The sequence below is a fragment of the Camelus bactrianus genome, chromosome 14 (assembly GCF_048773025.1).
Source record: "Camelus bactrianus isolate YW-2024 breed Bactrian camel chromosome 14, ASM4877302v1, whole genome shotgun sequence".
Taxonomy (NCBI): Eukaryota; Metazoa; Chordata; class Mammalia; order Artiodactyla; family Camelidae; genus Camelus; species Camelus bactrianus.
The window spans coordinates 21270154-21287340 of NC_133552.1; the positions used below are offsets into that span (position 1 = coordinate 21270154).

A 17187-nucleotide genomic window follows, 5' to 3' on the forward strand; every position below is an offset into this window, starting at 1 on the left:
AACATTTTTCCTGAAGTCATTATACTTTATACTTTGATCCTTATACAATAAACACCTCCTCCTCTGAGGCTCATGCCACCTTCTATACAAGTCTGTTCCATTTTTCCTCACATGATCTAGTGACCTCTGGCTACCATTCCATTTAAGTGATGGTTCTGGCAAATCTAGCACCACATTCTTGCTATTCGAATCCTTGCTATCATCCTAGAGCTGAAAAATTCTCTAGCCTCGTTTTGTGAGCCACAAAGCCAATGACTTTGGCCTTCACTATATTTCAGCCACCTAATGTCGTAAGATACTTTCCTCATATGTAGCACTCAGTGTTCCTGGAAAGATCACAAAAGTAAGAGGACTAGGAATACTATTAATACTATTAAAATGTCTGTTCTAGTTTCCCGCTATAGCTGGGCACTCAGCCCCACGTGTCAATACTCTTACCTGGTTATTTCCTCTCCCACTCTGGCTCAGTGACTATTTTAATCCATTAATGTTGTCAAGCTCCCCAAAGCTCCTCACTCTCAGCAAGCCATCTTGATTTCTTAATATATGAGTAAACTGAGGCTAAAAGGCATGACTCTTTTCAATTGCTTCCCTGACACCAACTGATTCATAGGCGTACCTTCTCATAGATAATGAAAACCTGATCTTATAGAAAATGAGTTTATTACCTGTTCAAGACCAACCTATCCACCTACCCTTGTTGGTATTCCCTTTCTGCTTCCTTTGGAAGCCCTCTCAGAGAAAACATCACCACCACAAATCTCTCATGATTAAAAGTCAATATGCAGTCATTATCTTATCATCTAATTTCTACTTTTCATTTCATATCCAAACCACATATATACTGTGAACCGCTTTTCATCCCCCTATAGTCTGAGTTTTCCCACCTAAAACTTTGGTATAACTACTACCAGGTATCAGGGACTTCCTTACTGCAAAATTCAACAGACATTTTTTCTTTCTGCAGACCTCTTTAATTCTTGATGCTCTCTATTCTTTTGGCTTCTGGGATACTGAACTCTTCTGCTTCTCTGCATACCTTTCTAACCGTTCTGCATACTTACAGGCTTTTCCTTCTCTCCTATGCTTTAAATGTTTAATGTTCCTCAAGGTCATTTTCCTAGGTTACCTCATCTATTCTGAAACTTAAATTACTACGGATGTGTCAATGATACTCAAACTAACATTTATAGTCTAGACATTCATACTTGAATGTTCAGATAGCTCTCTGAATGTTACAGGGGCATCTCAAACTTAAGAGGTCTAAAAATGAATTTGTTGTCTTGGTACCAAATAGATATCAATAAATGATGCAACCATTTGTCCAGCTGCCAAAATTCATGTCTTGGTTTTATTTCTGTCTTCTACCAGAAAACTGAAGAAAGTCTACAGATCTTACAATAAATTAATAAACTGTTGTAAAGAGTAAATCAAGAACCTACCTTAAACTTTATTTTCAGTTTTTGTGTTTCTGTAGGGACCTCCTTTTTTTCTGCTTCCTGTTCCCCATCAGAATCACTATGTGAATCTGATGATTTGGACTCCTCTAGGGTGCCAAGTGACTTCTCATTGACTTTACTAGAAAGCAGATCGCCAGAGTGTGGAATAAAATCATCAGGTTTTTCCCATCTGGATTCTATTCAACACATTTTAATAGTCATGTTATTTAGTTACCAATCCTACTTAGGCATAATTCCCAATATAACGTTTCCTGTCACTTACAGTATATTATTAAGTGACAACACTGCATCTGTTTCACACCATCACCTGATCAATAAGATAATAAATAAGACTTCCCAAAGCTCTTGCTGTTATCTTTCAGAAACTAATTTCAAACAATCTAGATTCATTAAATGTATGAACTATAGCCCCAGTGGAAAGAGACCTAAGAACTGTGTGATACTTTCTGAGGACTCAATTTAACTGATACCAATTTCAGGAAATGTGATAATGAGCATACATGAGATTTCCTGGAATCTTCACAAAGTGAAATAACATGGTGAGGATGGGAAAGAATATAATTTGTCCTTGTATAGTAAGAAAAAAAAAATCTAAATTGAATTCTACTGCCATCTAGTGGTTTACTGGGCTTTTAGAAAAATGACAGCAGTTCTGATTACCCTGCAGTTTTTCTCTATTTTTAGTTTAATAAAACAGAAAAGGATTCTAAAATTTATTACTCAACTGGGAAAGTTTTAAGCGTGAAAGGGATTCTATTAGTAATTATTAGTAATTACTAATTAGTCCAGACCTAAATCAAAATTTTTGAGGGCAAATCAATATATATAGTCAGTCCCTTATTAATTACAGGGTACTTTCCAGCTCTAAAGAGAAACATTTCTTTTCCTTGTCTCTATTTCACAAAAGTAACAAAAGAACTTTCAAGAAATAATTTGTTAAGCATCTAACACATACCAGGTACTGTTTTGGGAACTTTATAGACACATGACCATCATTACACCATGGAGTACAGGATCATCTCTACTCTACTTAAGAGCAATTATAGGCCCAGTGACTTGTTCACAATCACACAGCTGTTAACAGAAAAAGCTGTGCATTGAGCTCATTTAGATCTAACTCTCAAGCTATATTATATGTTATTTTGTCTCTAAATATTCAGTACATCAAGTTTATTGAGATAGAACCACTGTCACCACTGGGCAGGCTGGGTACCTACCTGGAGGTTAAAAGGGCCATGTCTTCCTAAAAGATGTAATGCTATGTAGAAATCTTTGGATTGTAGGAATTAAAAAAAAAAACAAAAAACCTCTCAAAGTTACACCAGCACTATAGCTATTTTGTAAATTTTACTGCAGAATAAACCAAGTACAGTCAGTGACTAGAAAGACTAGTTAATTAATTTATTAGAAATTAATTTAGATAAAATCTTATCTTGAAAAGCATAGGTAATAATTAGGTAACAATAATTATGCAAGATTTGTAAATATTTATATAACTGAAACATTATTAAATTAGTAAAAGTTAAAATTATAAACAATATTAGCCACTGCTAAAACAGCTTCAGTTTTGTTTTTAAAAAAGGAAAAGGCAAGTTGAACAAGGTGATCTCTAAGGTACTTTCCAAGATAATGATTATATTTCTAAAATGACCATGATAAAAATCAATAATGGTAGAGAAAGTAAAAATGATTTTCAAAGTAAAAATATTTGTGAATGCAGTATCAACAGAGAATAACAATGACACAGAAATTTTTTTTGCTTCTCCATTGCATTAATGTTTGTAAATGATAAAAAAATACTATATATTGTTATAGAAATATGTTTATTACTATACTAAAATTCTCAATTTCAGACAATTCATCAGCAGGTTAAAAAGTAGTTCCAGGTACAGTAGATAGTTAAAAAGATAATCAAAGGTAAGGTAATACTTACCTCCTGTTTCTGTATTATAATAATAGGTATAACCATCTTCACTTAAACCTTCTACCCAAACAGTCTTCACTGCTGTCTAATGGGAAGGAAAAAACCAGCATAAACTGAAGATAAGGACATGCTTGTGTATTAGATAACTAAGGCACAGTCAGCCAACCTTTCCTTTCCTCTTGACACCTGGGAATTTGGGGTGGTGGTACTGATCATGGCCAGGAAGCTTGGTTTGTGTTAATCATGAGCCACCTTTCAGTGAGGGAATGTCTCACCTCTGAAAGCCAGGAAGAGTTCTTTGCAGATGGACAGGGAAATGTGAATGGCAACTGACTGCAAATCAACTAATAATATTTGCCCTACATGGAGTTTTTGGGTAGATACAACTTTTCTTTTTCATATCCATCCAGCCTTCTAACAAAAGGATACAAGAGAGGAACAAAGTGGGGCAGGGGGAGATTGGGAGGCTTGTCTGGAAGTAAATCTGCTTAACAAAACTCTACAAAAATCCCAGAAGCCGATCATGTTAAGGAATAAAGAAAAGAAACTATTAACGTGCTTCAGTTACCTTTTTTAAGTTTCCTTGAAATCCTTCAGGCTTCTCCCACTGAGATGCTTAAAGCAAAATATATTGCATTTGTAAAATCTTTTTGCTTCAAAAGAAAAAAAAAAGCTCTCCAAAAAATTTAATATGGCACAAATTTACAAAATACTCAACATGTACAAAACACTATAGGCCTATAGTTTAAAACATAATTGAAAAATAAAAAAGAACAACCTAAATCCCAGTAGCAGTGTGTAAAAAATACAAGTGAATGCTATGTAACCAAGGAAGGATAAGAGTTACTGGTATTTCCAGATGAATTATTAGAGCCAGGTGGGGCTTCTCTTCAACACTTCATGGAATTTAAGGTTGGTAAGTTTTGAAGGCATGAGAAGGCCTTCTGATATCTTGGGGCAGGGGAGAGAAAGAGGTGGAATGAATGACTTAGAAGAAGAGGAATAAGATGAAGTATGCAGGAATTAAAAACATGTATTGCTAGAGTAAGAGTATGCGAAGTAGGATGGTGAAGCAAGTAATAAGCACAAGAAAGAAGAAAAAACATAATTAATGAATAATTTCTATGTGAATTTGAGGAAGACTTACAATCCCTAGCATACAATCATTTATGGTTCACTGCTAAACTGTAACATGCACTTAACGCTCAGTGTACTCTGAGAGATTACTCCTTTATCTATGCTGTCCAAAACTGATCGTGATTCTAAAGATTGTAAGAATTATCCTGATACTGGTAGCCCAAGATTTTCTTCACACTTAACTCTCTGATCTCATTTCCTACCTTCCCGACCATTCTTCACTTTTTTTCTGGCTCTCCTTCTATCCATTCCTTTAAGAACAGTACCACCCACACTTTCTACTTCTTGTTCTCTTCTTTCCCCTTGTGAGCTCTTAAAACTCCTAAAAGTTAACATATTTAGAAGGTCTTACTGAGAAAACAAAGTTATAGTTCATTTCTAAGGAACTCACTATTAAGTCTTTAATTATGACATTGAGCCACTATGAGAACGGTACCTTTTTAAAGGGCACATAATTTTTTTTTTTACCATTGTGGCAAAAATGTAAAGTTAGTCTTTCATTGTTCAAATGTTCCAATATTAACTAAAAGTTCTAATCTAAAATAAACTGTAAGTTATCATTCTCTACTAGTTCTATGCCTAAATAACTTACCTCCTGTGATAAGATCATAATAGTAGTGGTAACCCTCAGAGGTTATGCCTTCTACCCATCTGCCCTTTGAAGGGTCTTTTTTCTTTTTCTTCTTTTCTTTCTGCCGATTTGATGTAGAGGTGGGTGGGCCAGTGCTGGTTACTGGTGATATGCTTGGCTCTGGAATTTCTAGAGAAAGATGAGAGAAGGGTGAAGTAGCTGATGTAAATTTAATTTTTTTGCTGGTATAAAACAATAATAATGTTATTCCAATCAAAAGCTTGACAAGATTCTTTTGGGAACTTGACACATTATAATAAAGCCTGCTTGGAAAACTAAACATACAAGAATTTTAGAATATCCAGGAGAATTACAAGAAAGAAATGATAAGGGGAAGATACTACAACATCCTAAAGTTATGATTAAAAACCCAGTAGTGTAAAACTGATGCAGGAGTAGGCAAACATATGACTGAAACATAACAGTATAGAAACAGATACAACTGCAGATTTTCAGTGTTTCTTATTAGAGGAAAAAAAGAGATAATTCCATAAATGATGTTGGACTAACTGGTTAATTATTTGGACAAAAGTAAAGCTATTCCCCACTCCCTGGTCCCTCTCGTGTTTTTACACCAAAGTAAATTCCAGATCAAAGATACTTAGAAAAAGAATACAAAGTAAAATAATGTTAAATTTGACCACATAAAAATTGAAATATTCCATAGAGCAAAATAAAAACAAACATATATACAAGAGAGAAATGATGAATCATTACAACAAATATGACATAGCGTTTATGTTCCTGACAAATCCAACATTCTAACAGAAATGGGTAGTTTTTATGGCTTTGCTTTTTTTCCAAAGGAATGGCTAATTATTTCCAACATTAGTTAATAAATCAACTTTATTACTAGAAAAAGTATAAATCCGCCCAAGATTTCTGGAGACAGTTTGGTTTTATTAGTCAATATGTAGCATACATTTACAGTTTGAATCTGCAATCTCACTTCTAGAAATTGAACCTAGAGATAAATGTGAAAACATGCATGCATAAGGACACTCACTGACTCATTCTAACAGTGAAAAACTCTTAAGAAACCTAAATGTTAATGAATAAGAGATTAGTTACATAAATTATGGCATTTTAATGGCATTCTATTATGGCGTTTCATATCCTTTATTGAACACTTGTTTAGTGCTCATTGTAATAAGCAATTTATACCATTATGTTACTTAATTTTAGTAAAAATCAAAGGTCGTACCACTAGCAAGAGGCAATTCTGGTTGACTCCAAAGCCCGTGTCCCTAACTACTATGTAGTCACTAAAAATGATGTGTATCCTTAATTATTCAAAATGAGAGATGTATTTGACATATCATTGATGGAAAAATAAAACAACCTCCAAAGGGACAATAGAATAAAATGTTTTGCGAAGCAAACTATAAACAAAATGAGAAGACAACCTAAGGAATAGGAGAAAATACTTGCAAAGGATGTGACAGACAAGGGCTTAATTTTCAGAATGTACAAACAGCTCATACCACTCTGTAACAAAAAAAGTCCCAAGCCAAAAATGGGCAGAAGACCCAAAAAAGCAATTCTCCAATGAAGACATACAAATGGCCAGCAAGCACGTGAAAAATGCTCAGTATCACCAATTATCACAGAAATGCAAACTGAAACTACAATGAGGTATCAACTCACACCAATCAGAATTGCCATCATTCAAAATTGAAATGATAATAATAAAATCTGAATGATAAATGCTGGAGAGGGTGTAGAGAAAAGAGAACCCTCCTACACCGTGGAGGGTGGGAATGTAGTTTAGCCATTATGGAAAACAGTATGGAGATTTCTTAAAAAAACTAAAAACAGACTTACCGTAGGACCCAGCAATCCCACTCCTGGGAATATATCTGGAGAAAACTCTAATTCAAAAAGATACATGTACCCCAACGTTCATAGCAGTACTATTTACAATAGCCAAGACATGAAGGCAACCTAATGTCCATCGACAGGTAATTGGATAAAGAAATTGTGAGATACACACACACACACACACACACACACACACACACACACACACACACACACACACACACTATATATATACATACACACACACAATGGAATACTGCTTAGTCATAAGTAAGAATAAAACAATGCCATTTGAGGCAACATGGATGGACCTGGAGACTGTCATTCCAAGTGAAGTAAGCCAGAAAGAGAAAGAAAAATGCCATATGATATCGCTTATATGTGGGATCTAAAAAAAAAAAGGACACAAATGAACTTATCTACAAAACAGAAACAGACTCACAGACAGAGAACAAACTTACAGCTACCAGGTGCAGGTAAAGGGCTGGGAAGGGATAAACTGGGAATTAGAAAACTATGTCTCTTGGGGAGTGATGGAACTGTCGGCTCTCTTGATTGTGGTAGTCGTTTCCTTGGTGTGTACATCTATCAAACTTCATCAAATTGTACACTTGAAATATGTGTAGTTTACCCTACAGGAACCACACCACAGTAAAGGTATTAAAAAATAAAAAAATAAAAAGACGACACAAATGAAATTATTTACAAAATATAAACAGACTCACAGACACAGAAAACAAACTTACGATTAACCAGTGGGGGAAAGGGGCAGGGTAGAGGGATAAATTGGGAGTTTAGGATTTGCAGATACTAACTACTATATATAAAATAGATAAACAAGATCCTACTGTATAGCACAGGGAACTATATTCAATACCTTATAAAAGCCTATAATGAATAAGAATATGAAAAGGAATATATATATGTATAACTGAATTACTATGCTGTACACCAGAAATTAACACATTGTAAGCCAACTATACCACAATAAAAGTAAATAAATATGCTGAAAAATGTATAATATAACTTTATTAAAAAATTCTAAAGATGACTGGAGAAATCTTAAAAAGAATTAGTTTTTAAAACTCTTCTTTGTATACATGGTACTTTTAAAGGAATATATATTCTATTTAGAAAACAAGGGCATTAAAAACATTTGACAGGAAAAATCCAATTAAATATAAAATACTGATTTATTTGCTAATAGGGCAGCATAATGGAAACTTCCAAGCTACATAACTGAGGAGATGAATTTTCAAATATGTCTCTAATTCTGCAGGAATGCCTACATCCTTTCTCTTCTTAAAACAAACATAAAGCTTTATCTTCATGGAAATACTCTCCCCCCTCCTTCCTTTAACAACATCAGGATATATTTTTAAAGTCTGGTCACAACTGTTCTTACTTGATGAGGGCAATGCCAATTAACTTAACTATTATTCTGCTTAAAAAGTTAATTGAAAGCAGTATTTGTTAGAGAGAAAGAATACCATTCCATGTTGACTACCCCAATCACTACAAAAGATCAACAACTGAGCTGTTATAGGCCTGGTTTAAGGACAATGACTTGTCCCTGAAGAAATGCTTATAGGAAGTTACCTAAATTCAATGACAGGATAGATACACTCCACTTAAATAACGCCTTTTATCTGGAACTGAGTATTCCTCACACCCTCAAATTATCTACTTTCTTGCTGGCGAGGATGTGGTGGAAGGGGAGCCCTTATACACTGCTGGTGGGAATGTAAAGTGGATCAACCACAATGGAAAACAATTTAGAGGTTCTTCAAAAATTTAAAAAATAGGTCTACCATACCACCAGCAATTTTACTTCTGGGTATACACCTAAAGGAAATGAAACTGGATTTTGAAGAGATTTATGCTTATTGCAGCATTACTCACAGGTAAGTTATCACAGTTAAGATAAAGAAATAGTCAAATCCCCATCAACAGTCGAATGGATAAAAAAGACGTGGCATATATATTTTTATTGACATACTACTTCCCTGATATATGTGACTATTATTCAGCCACGAGAAAGGAGGATATCCTGCCATTTGTGACAACATGGATGAACCTTAAGCACATTATGCTAAGTGAAATAAGCCAGACAGAGAAAGTCAAATATTGTATGATATCACTTATATGTGGTATCTAAAAGTCAAACTCTGAAAAACCAAGCAAAATGGTGATTAACAGGGGATGGGGGATGGAGGGATAAGACTGATGTTAAGGGTACAAACATACAATGAGTAGTAAATAAGCCAGAGATCTAAAGCAGAGTATAATGAATACAGACAATGATATTGTACTGTAATTGTGGAATTGATAAATATTGCTACAATGGCAATCATTTACAAATATATAAAGGTAACAAGTATATCAAGGTAACACACTGTATACCTTAAATTTATACAATAGTACATATCCAATATATTCAATTAAAAATTTAAAAATTTACCTACCTAGTGGTATCCATCTAGTAGTGAAGTCAGTTAATTTGTTCACAAAAGACTAATTCACTACAATTCGACCATATAAATGTGATTCATAGTTTTGACCATATGGATAAAGTGAACTGTGGTTATAATGCAAGGCCTATTTTTTTAATGAATAGATCCATTTAGCCAAATAATTAGAATACTAAAGAACTCAACTGTCTCTGAAATGAACCACTGATCTAAGACAGAGCTAAGACTAGGTAACCACAAGGTAGTATGGCTGCTGTGAACGGGGGTATGGAAAGATGAAGATTCAAAAGTAAAACAAAAGTGCATGAGCAAAGCGCCATGGTCTAAAAAGGGCTGTGATACACAGGAAAAGCACAAGAGTATATGGAGTGTATAACCTCTTGATGGAAACAATGAAAGCTCACTGAGCATGACCTCTGATGTTACTTTTAAAACATGCTGGCTGCGTCCTTACCTGACTCCAAGCCAAGCCTTTTCAAATCCTCTTGGTATGCTTTCAGGGCAGCTGCCTCCATAGCAGCGAACTCCTTTGATGCCTTTTCTTCTTCCTTTGCCTTATCCAGGCTTTTCTGTTTAATCTATGTAAGACACATATAAAAATGAAAGCTAGATAAAAGACGGATACTTACACAGAAAAACTGGCAAAGAAAGAAACAAACTAAATTACCTCACTGATTCTCTTTGCCACATTTTCCTTATGATTCTTTCCTCTTTCATGAAATTCAACACTCTTGAAAATGAAAAAAAAAAGAGAATATACAAAGGAAAACTATACATCATAATGTTCACAGCAAAGTAACAGTAAATATAGGAATGGAACATAACAAAATAGAAACAATTGGCAGAAAAGATAAAAATAATTTTAATGCAAATTGGCCTTTTTATCAAATGATGCTAAGTACTGAACCACATTATTTATTATTGTGCCCTCTTACTAAGTTTCCTTTGGTGCTTAAAATAAACTATGATGACCCTATTAATGGAGAAAAATACAAGGTACCCGTGAGTATGACTGTAATGAGGACTCAAACAAGACATGGAACCAAAAGAAGAGTGGGAAAAAAAATCTTAACTTCAAGAAACACCTCTCGGCATAAAATATCAAAATGGGTGAGTCTCTAGAATTTATACTCCTCCATTTGCCACATTAGGTTAAGAGACACGGAGAATAAACAATGATCCTTAGAACCTTACTCCTCAGAATTGAGAGAAAAGTAGACATTAAAAAATTCCTCCTAAATTGTAAACTAATGCTTTTATACAATGTGGTAATGGTACAAAATGTAAAACTCCTATGCAGGGCAATCTCCCACTATCTATCAGAATTAGGCTGCTGTAATAGAGAACAAACAAGCCCCTTACATACTGACCATGAGAGAGCTCCAGGGTACGCTGTTCAATTAAGAACAAAAACAACTACACTGCCGGAGAGTGTTAACAGTATGCTTACCTTTTATGTACGCTGGAATAAAAATCTGTATCCAAACGCATATAGAAACAATGGAAGGATAGACAAGAAAATAAAAAAAGTGGTAACCTATGAGGAACGATGGTAACTGGTTGGGGCAGAGGTGGGTGAGTGAATGTTATTACCTATTTAAAACAGCCAGAAATGCTCCCTAAATTACAAAGGTGGTGTTGTTTGCAGTAAGAAATTTCTGGTAAACTTTGCAAAATAAGTTCTGTCAATCAATTCTTATCTAACACAATAGCTGAGCTATTCTAAGATACTACTATGAATTCCTCTTTAAAGTGTGACTTCATCATGCAAATATTCATCCTCTATTTTTTACATACTGGTTTCCTAACGTTGGTTATACTACACAAAGAATATTAAATGCTCATTCGAAAATAAATTAATTTTGTTTCCAGTTAAAGGTTAAATCAATGTATAATAGCAATTCAAGGAGAGGACGAAAGACTATTCTAGAAGGAATTACTCACTCTAGATAACTCAAAAACTTCACTGAACTGCTTGGACACTTCAAGGCAGAGATTATCAGTGATTTGCGTAGGTTTTCAAATTTGTGGCATTTATTTGTAAGTGTGGCTTAAGCCAAACAAGATAGTCAAGAACTTTAGCAACTACTCCAAAAGGCCAAAATAACAAACAAAACCGAAAACAAAAATATCCTCAAACTCCTTGCAGACAATAGTCAGTAAATGTCCACCAAAGAAGTACATTATTAAAGTTGGGGCTACTATTCTTTTGTGCATCCAACTCTACCAAATAACAATGACATGAATATAAAACGTACTATATACATAGTAGTATGACATGCATGAGAGAGGGGGAAAGCAATGGTGCTTTTTATGTCTTAAAAGCTGAATTTGGATAAAAGATACGGTAATAATGTGCTTAAAAGTTGCTATTTTCATATCCCATGACAAAGGTAATGATGTTATTTCAAATTTAAGCATTTACAGATATAAAGCTCTGTATCAAATATATTTATCTTTAGAGCAGAAAACATAAGAGAAAAACTATAATAATTTTTAACACATTAAGGGCTTTCTGATTTACTTTTCTTTGTATATAACAATATTACAAACAGCACTATCATAATGCAGGTATTTCATAAACATGAAGCAGTTATCCACTCAATCCACTGAATGTGACTGAAGGGCCATAGAGAAATAATTTGGCTTAGTATATAATCAAACTTGGGATGATGAAAAGGAAGAAGGCTCACAGCTTTCTCACAAGGCATGAAAAGACAACAGAAACTGTTTCATGTTTTGAAAAATCAAGAGCAGTGTATATGGGAGTGCTTCGTAAGCTCTGAGTTTAGATCAAAAAGGAATACTTCACATGAATACAGTATTATTAGAATCTCTAACAGAGGAATTATCATACAGGCCTATTGTCCGCTATCCAGCACTTGCAGTAATCACAGAATTTCTTTGGTTGTGACTTCCAGTAGTCTGCCCTGGAAAAGGGAAAAACAAATTTAAGCTTTAGAATTCAGAAACGTAAATTATTGCCTGATTTACATCCTAAAGAGCCTGAAATATAAGCCTCTGCTACCGAATCTTTTGTTGTTATACACAGCTCCCTGCTTTATTATTTAGCTGATTAAAAGCAAGCAACTGAAAATTGTTGCCGGTAGAACAGAAAAAGTCTGCACCGGGCTTAAAACTCCCTCAAATAAAATAAGCTTAAAAAAATTCTCATTTGTTACTGTCATCCGCGTGAAGAAATAAGGAACATCTTGGAGAAGATTATCCTTTCCATTCCTTTCTGGCATTTTAGGAGGTTACTGTAATAGAAGCATGAAGAGACTCATAAACTTTGCTTTAAATCCATTTCCACCAAAAGAACAAAGCACAAGACTCCTCTGGCCGAGACTATCAGTCAATACAATTTGTTCTGAGCTTCACGGCAAGAAAGAGTTGGAGAAGTCAAAGGACCTCTCAGCAGGCAAGGCCAAAAAGAAGAAAATAAAAAAGAGAAGTCATATGCTAACCACGGCTGGCCGCTTCTAATAGGCGGAGGAGGTAGCGGTGGCCGCCGTCCAACCCTGAAATTTCACAACACCCCAGGGTTCCAGCGCTACAAAAACGAAAAGGGTGCTCGTGGCCCCCGACCGTGTAGGTGAAAGGAGCACTTCGCGGGCGGCCGTCCAACCTCCAAGGGCCGCCAGCCTCCCTTCCTCCCGGAGCCCGTGCTCCAAACCCCCGGGGCGCTCTGCGGGGTAGCAGTTCCATCCCGTCCAGAGAACCAGCCCCGCCGGTCGGCTGCCGGTCCCGAGCGAGTTAAGGGAGCGTCCGACACGCCCCTGGCTGAGGGCTGGGGGAGAGGGGTGGCGGCGGAGGGAGAAACCCGGCAGGGAAGGGGCCGCCCGGCGAAACAACACCTCGTTGTTTAGAGGCTGAGACCCGACTCACATGACTGGGCCAGCCGCTCCGCCGGTCACCCCTGCGTCCGGCTCAGGGTCGCCTTCCCCACGCGAGGCGAGTCAGGGCCCGGCCTGCAGCGAGGCCCACCAGAGCCTCGGAGCACGGACACCTCCCTCCTTCCCGGGGACCAGTGTTCCACGGTTCCCAACTACGGGTGCCCAGACGACTCAATCCGCGTTCGCAATCTCCTCCCCTTCCCCTTCCCCTCCCCCTCCAGGGGCGGTACTCCCGGCTCCGGAGAGGTGGGGTCGCTATAAAGGGGTTGAGGTCACCGAGAAGGGGCGAAAGCGCGACGGGACTTGAGTTGAAAGACGGGAAGCTCAGGCCTCACGTTCCCGCGTCATCCCGCTTTCTCTCTCCTCCTCTCTGTCTCTCTCTCCCTGAGACCCAGAACCTCCACCCTTCTTCTAGGCTCGCTGGCTCGTGGCCAAGGAGCTCGCGCGCCGCCTCCGCCCCGAACGCAAACAGCTGTTCCCAGAGACGTCGCCGCCCTCAACTTTGCCAACTAGTCCGCACGCACTTTGACCAGCGGAGCAGCCCGGACCTGTAGGCTGGGGGCCGTTGGCGGAGTTTAAAAAAAAAAAAGAGAGAGGTGAAACGGCTGGTTTGGGGGCCGCGAGTCGCTGGGTTTGCCTCAGAACTTTTCTGAGGCGGCGGAGCGACCCCGCCCCGCCCCCGGGACGCCCGCGCGCTCGGGCCGGGCGTGTTCCCTCGCTCACGAGCGCGTGGGCAGCGGCGGCGGCGGCTCGGGTGGTGCAGAAGCAGCGGCGGCGGCGGCAGCGGCGGCAGCGGCGGCAAGCGAGTGTTGGAGCGGAGGCAGCGGCGGCGTTTGCGCTTGTCAGGTGAGTCACCCCGGCAGCTTAAGTAGCACTTCCCATATGGTCTAGCGGTTAGGATTCCTGGTTTTCACCCAGGCGGCCCGGGTTCGACTCCCGGTATGGGAACGTCTATTTGTTTTCCGAAATCCACACCGGGGAACAAACTTATTTTATTTGCAAAGGCTCTGGCTCTTTTCCTGCCCCTTTCGCCGGGTGATTTCGTGGAAAACAAGTCCCAATGCAGTTGTTAGTGATGCCGTGACCTGGCCTGCGGCTCTGGGAGCCACGAGTGCTGCGCGGGGCGGGCTGGAGGGGCGGGGGCGCTCAGGATCCCTCTGCTCCCGCAAGAGGCTGGCGGGGCTGAGCCGCGGAGAAGGGAGTTTCGCTTTCCCCTGGGCCTCCCTCCCGTCCCTTGGGCCCCGGGCCGTCCCTTTCCAAACGCTCGGGAGGTGATGATTAACTCCGGCCTCGCCTTATCTGCCCTCAGCGCCCCCCTCGAGCCCACACCCTCCTCCTCGGCCGCCCCCCTCTGACTGTCCCAAGCGACGCGGGGCGTGTTTGCCCCCTGCCCTGGACGCCCGGGAGCCGGCGCCCGGCTCGCAGCCCTCGTTATCTCTCGGCCGGGCGTTTACGAGAAACCCCCCCACCCCGCCGGACACAAAGCAGCCCGCCAGGCGTGGTGGTGGTGGTGGGGGCTCCGAGGGCGGGCCCGAGATCCCCGCTGCCCGCGGGCGCGCTTTCCTGGCCCCCCGACCGGCCGCGTGTCCGCCCAGGGCTCCCTCGCCCCGTCCCGAGGCCGGCGCGAGGTCTTCCCAACTTGACATCGGCGGCGCTGGCCGTGGTTCACAAAAAGTACCCCAGACTCACTGAAAGAGAGCCACAGATTTGAGGGCTTTTGCTTGGGAAGGCCTCTGGGGAAGGGCATCCGTCCCGTTCTCCCCCCCCCCCCAACACACACACACACACACACACACACACACACACACACACACACACGCACGCACGCAAACATGCAAACATGCACACACTCTGTGGAGAAGAAAAATACCACTGTGATGAGACGTCTTTAAAGAAAAAATTTGACTAAGGGTCTAACAAACGTTTTGAGCGTCGCTGTTAGAAAATCCTGGGGTGGAGGTGGGGCTTGGAAGCGAGAAAACTGGCCAGAGACTGGGGAGGGGATGTTATAACAAAGTTTCACTGTATTTTTAAATATAGAAGCCCTGTGTTTATTACAAAGAAGGGGCAGCTGTGTCAGCAGCATGTGAGCTGTAAATGAGACAAAAGCGTTATCTTAAATGCGAACTGAAATTAGATAACAGGGTGGGCTGTAATGTTTAGTCTGTTGGGCCTTTGGGAACAAATGAAGAAGGAAAAAGTGGCTCTTGTGAATGGGTTTCTGGTCAGTGCCATTACTAAGAGCAGGAGATGTAGTTAGTAGGTGCGTTCCCAAACTGTACTTGGTAGTTTTAACTGCGCAGTGAGTTTTGAAATAATCTGTTAATGTGGTCTGCATGATTAAGGATGAATTCCTTTCATATTGTAAATAAATTTCCACAACTAAAAATACATGAAGTCATCTTCATTAAGTCAAATATTTGAATGTTTCTGCTCGTCCAAGCCCTATCAGATGCTTTTGAAAGTTAACTGATGTTCACGTTCTTTGGGTTAGGAGGTTGGGGATAGAATATTGAGTGGAACCATATTTTGGCCCCTGTGATTAGCTGTATGAGTTTGTGTAGATCTTTCACCTCTGTGCTCTGGGTTTAGAGCCATAAATTCTTGATAATTCATATCACTCACAGACTTAAGAGTTGCAAGAATTGTTGAGCAATTCTTGTATAGGTAATAAAAGTGGAAAAGCTTCATTTAAATGAAGAATGGGATTGTGTCATGTTTCATGTTCAAAAACCATTTACTAAAGAATTAGGCCCCAATTTGGAAGGAAGGAAAGACCCCTCTGCTTTGTCTCCAGAGAGAGCTTCTCTCCTGACCTTGCTTTTTGTAATGACTTGGTATACTGTACCAAATGTGCTCAAATGGATGTGATTTTCCACTGACACCTGGTATAATTGCAATAGCTTTATATATCCTTGAGGATATACTGAGAGAACCAGTTGGTGACAATATCTCTGTCCACAGAGCAGACTTATATAGGAATTGGATAGGGCAGCATCTGAATTGCAGAATTACTGCAGGAGCACAGAGGTGAGAAATCAGGAAAGAGAACTAGGAGGGAGGTATTTGCCCTGGTCCTTGACGATCAGGTTGGATTTCTCCTAGTGGAGAATGTGTATCATAAAGCTGAGGTGGGGGGAATGAGTATGAGGCTGGCAAGTAGTCTGGTTCAGCAGGAGCACCCTGCCTGGAAGGAGACCATGGGGATCAAGTTGGGACCGTAGAAAGGAATTTCAACTTGATAAATTTTTACTAGGCGACAAGTTGTTTTCTCAAGGGAGTTTTATGTCACGGGAGTTTTATGTCACTAGAGTTTTAAAAACACTTTTTGGGAAAAAAAACAAATACAGTATAATATATGAAAACTTTCTTGTTTTTGAATCAAACAGTACAGAAACATGTAGAATATTTTTTATACCTGATAAGTTTTATGTTTAGCAGTTGGGTATTAATTTTTAATTAATAGAACGGAGAAAATCAATTAGAAGTAAATGTAAAAGAATGAAATCTAGATTTAAGTTATGAGAATGACCTGCAACAATACTTACTGAAAATGACCTTAATACTCTAAAACAGAGCTGCTACTTACTGTCAGTGAGGCATACACTTTAAATTGGTTAAGACTAGGTGATAAATTTGTAAGGATTCATTCATATACTTATGCCTTGTTACCAAAACACCATTGGTTTTCATGTTTTACGTGTTCTCTCTTGGGCCGCAAAAAAATCAAATGGTGTGAATTTTCCCAAATATTCTCGCTCTTATTTTGATGGAGGTTTATGTATGCTAAGCATGTGCTCTACCACTGAGCTAGACCCACTTCCCTCAAATAGTTGTGGTTTTTTTT

The 17187-nt window shown here is 39.1% G+C and overlaps 2 protein-coding genes and 1 non-coding gene across 5 annotated transcripts in view; 2 read left to right on the forward strand and 1 right to left on the reverse strand.

Annotated features, from left to right (window-relative positions):
• Positions 1 to 13585, reverse strand: part of WBP4 (WW domain binding protein 4) — a 33626-nt gene extending 20041 nt beyond the window's left edge. The window contains exons 1-8 of the mRNA XM_010973289.3: positions 13333 to 13585; positions 12302 to 12374; positions 10112 to 10174; positions 9899 to 10022; positions 5114 to 5281; positions 3953 to 3999; positions 3394 to 3469; positions 1443 to 1636 (exon numbers count right to left, since the gene is read on the reverse strand). Coding sequence (XP_010971591.1) covers positions 1443 to 1636; positions 3394 to 3469; positions 3953 to 3999; positions 5114 to 5281; positions 9899 to 10022; positions 10112 to 10174; positions 12302 to 12374; positions 13333 to 13334 — 747 coding nt within the window. The 5' untranslated portion in view covers positions 13335 to 13585. The remainder of the gene's footprint in view (positions 1 to 1442; positions 1637 to 3393; positions 3470 to 3952; positions 4000 to 5113; positions 5282 to 9898; positions 10023 to 10111; positions 10175 to 12301; positions 12375 to 13332) is intronic.
• A 232-nt stretch (positions 13586 to 13817) lies between these two features.
• Positions 13818 to 17187, forward strand: part of ELF1 (E74 like ETS transcription factor 1) — a 91577-nt gene continuing 88207 nt past the window's right edge. For all 3 annotated transcript variants that reach the window (XM_045508914.2, XM_074378254.1, XM_045508915.2), the window contains exon 1: positions 13818 to 14186. The gene's annotated coding sequence lies outside the window, so the exon portion shown is untranslated. The remainder of the gene's footprint in view (positions 14187 to 17187) is intronic.
• On the forward strand, positions 14217 to 14288 carry TRNAE-UUC (transfer RNA glutamic acid (anticodon UUC)). Its single transcript has one exon. It is a non-coding gene; the product is annotated as a tRNA-Glu (tRNA).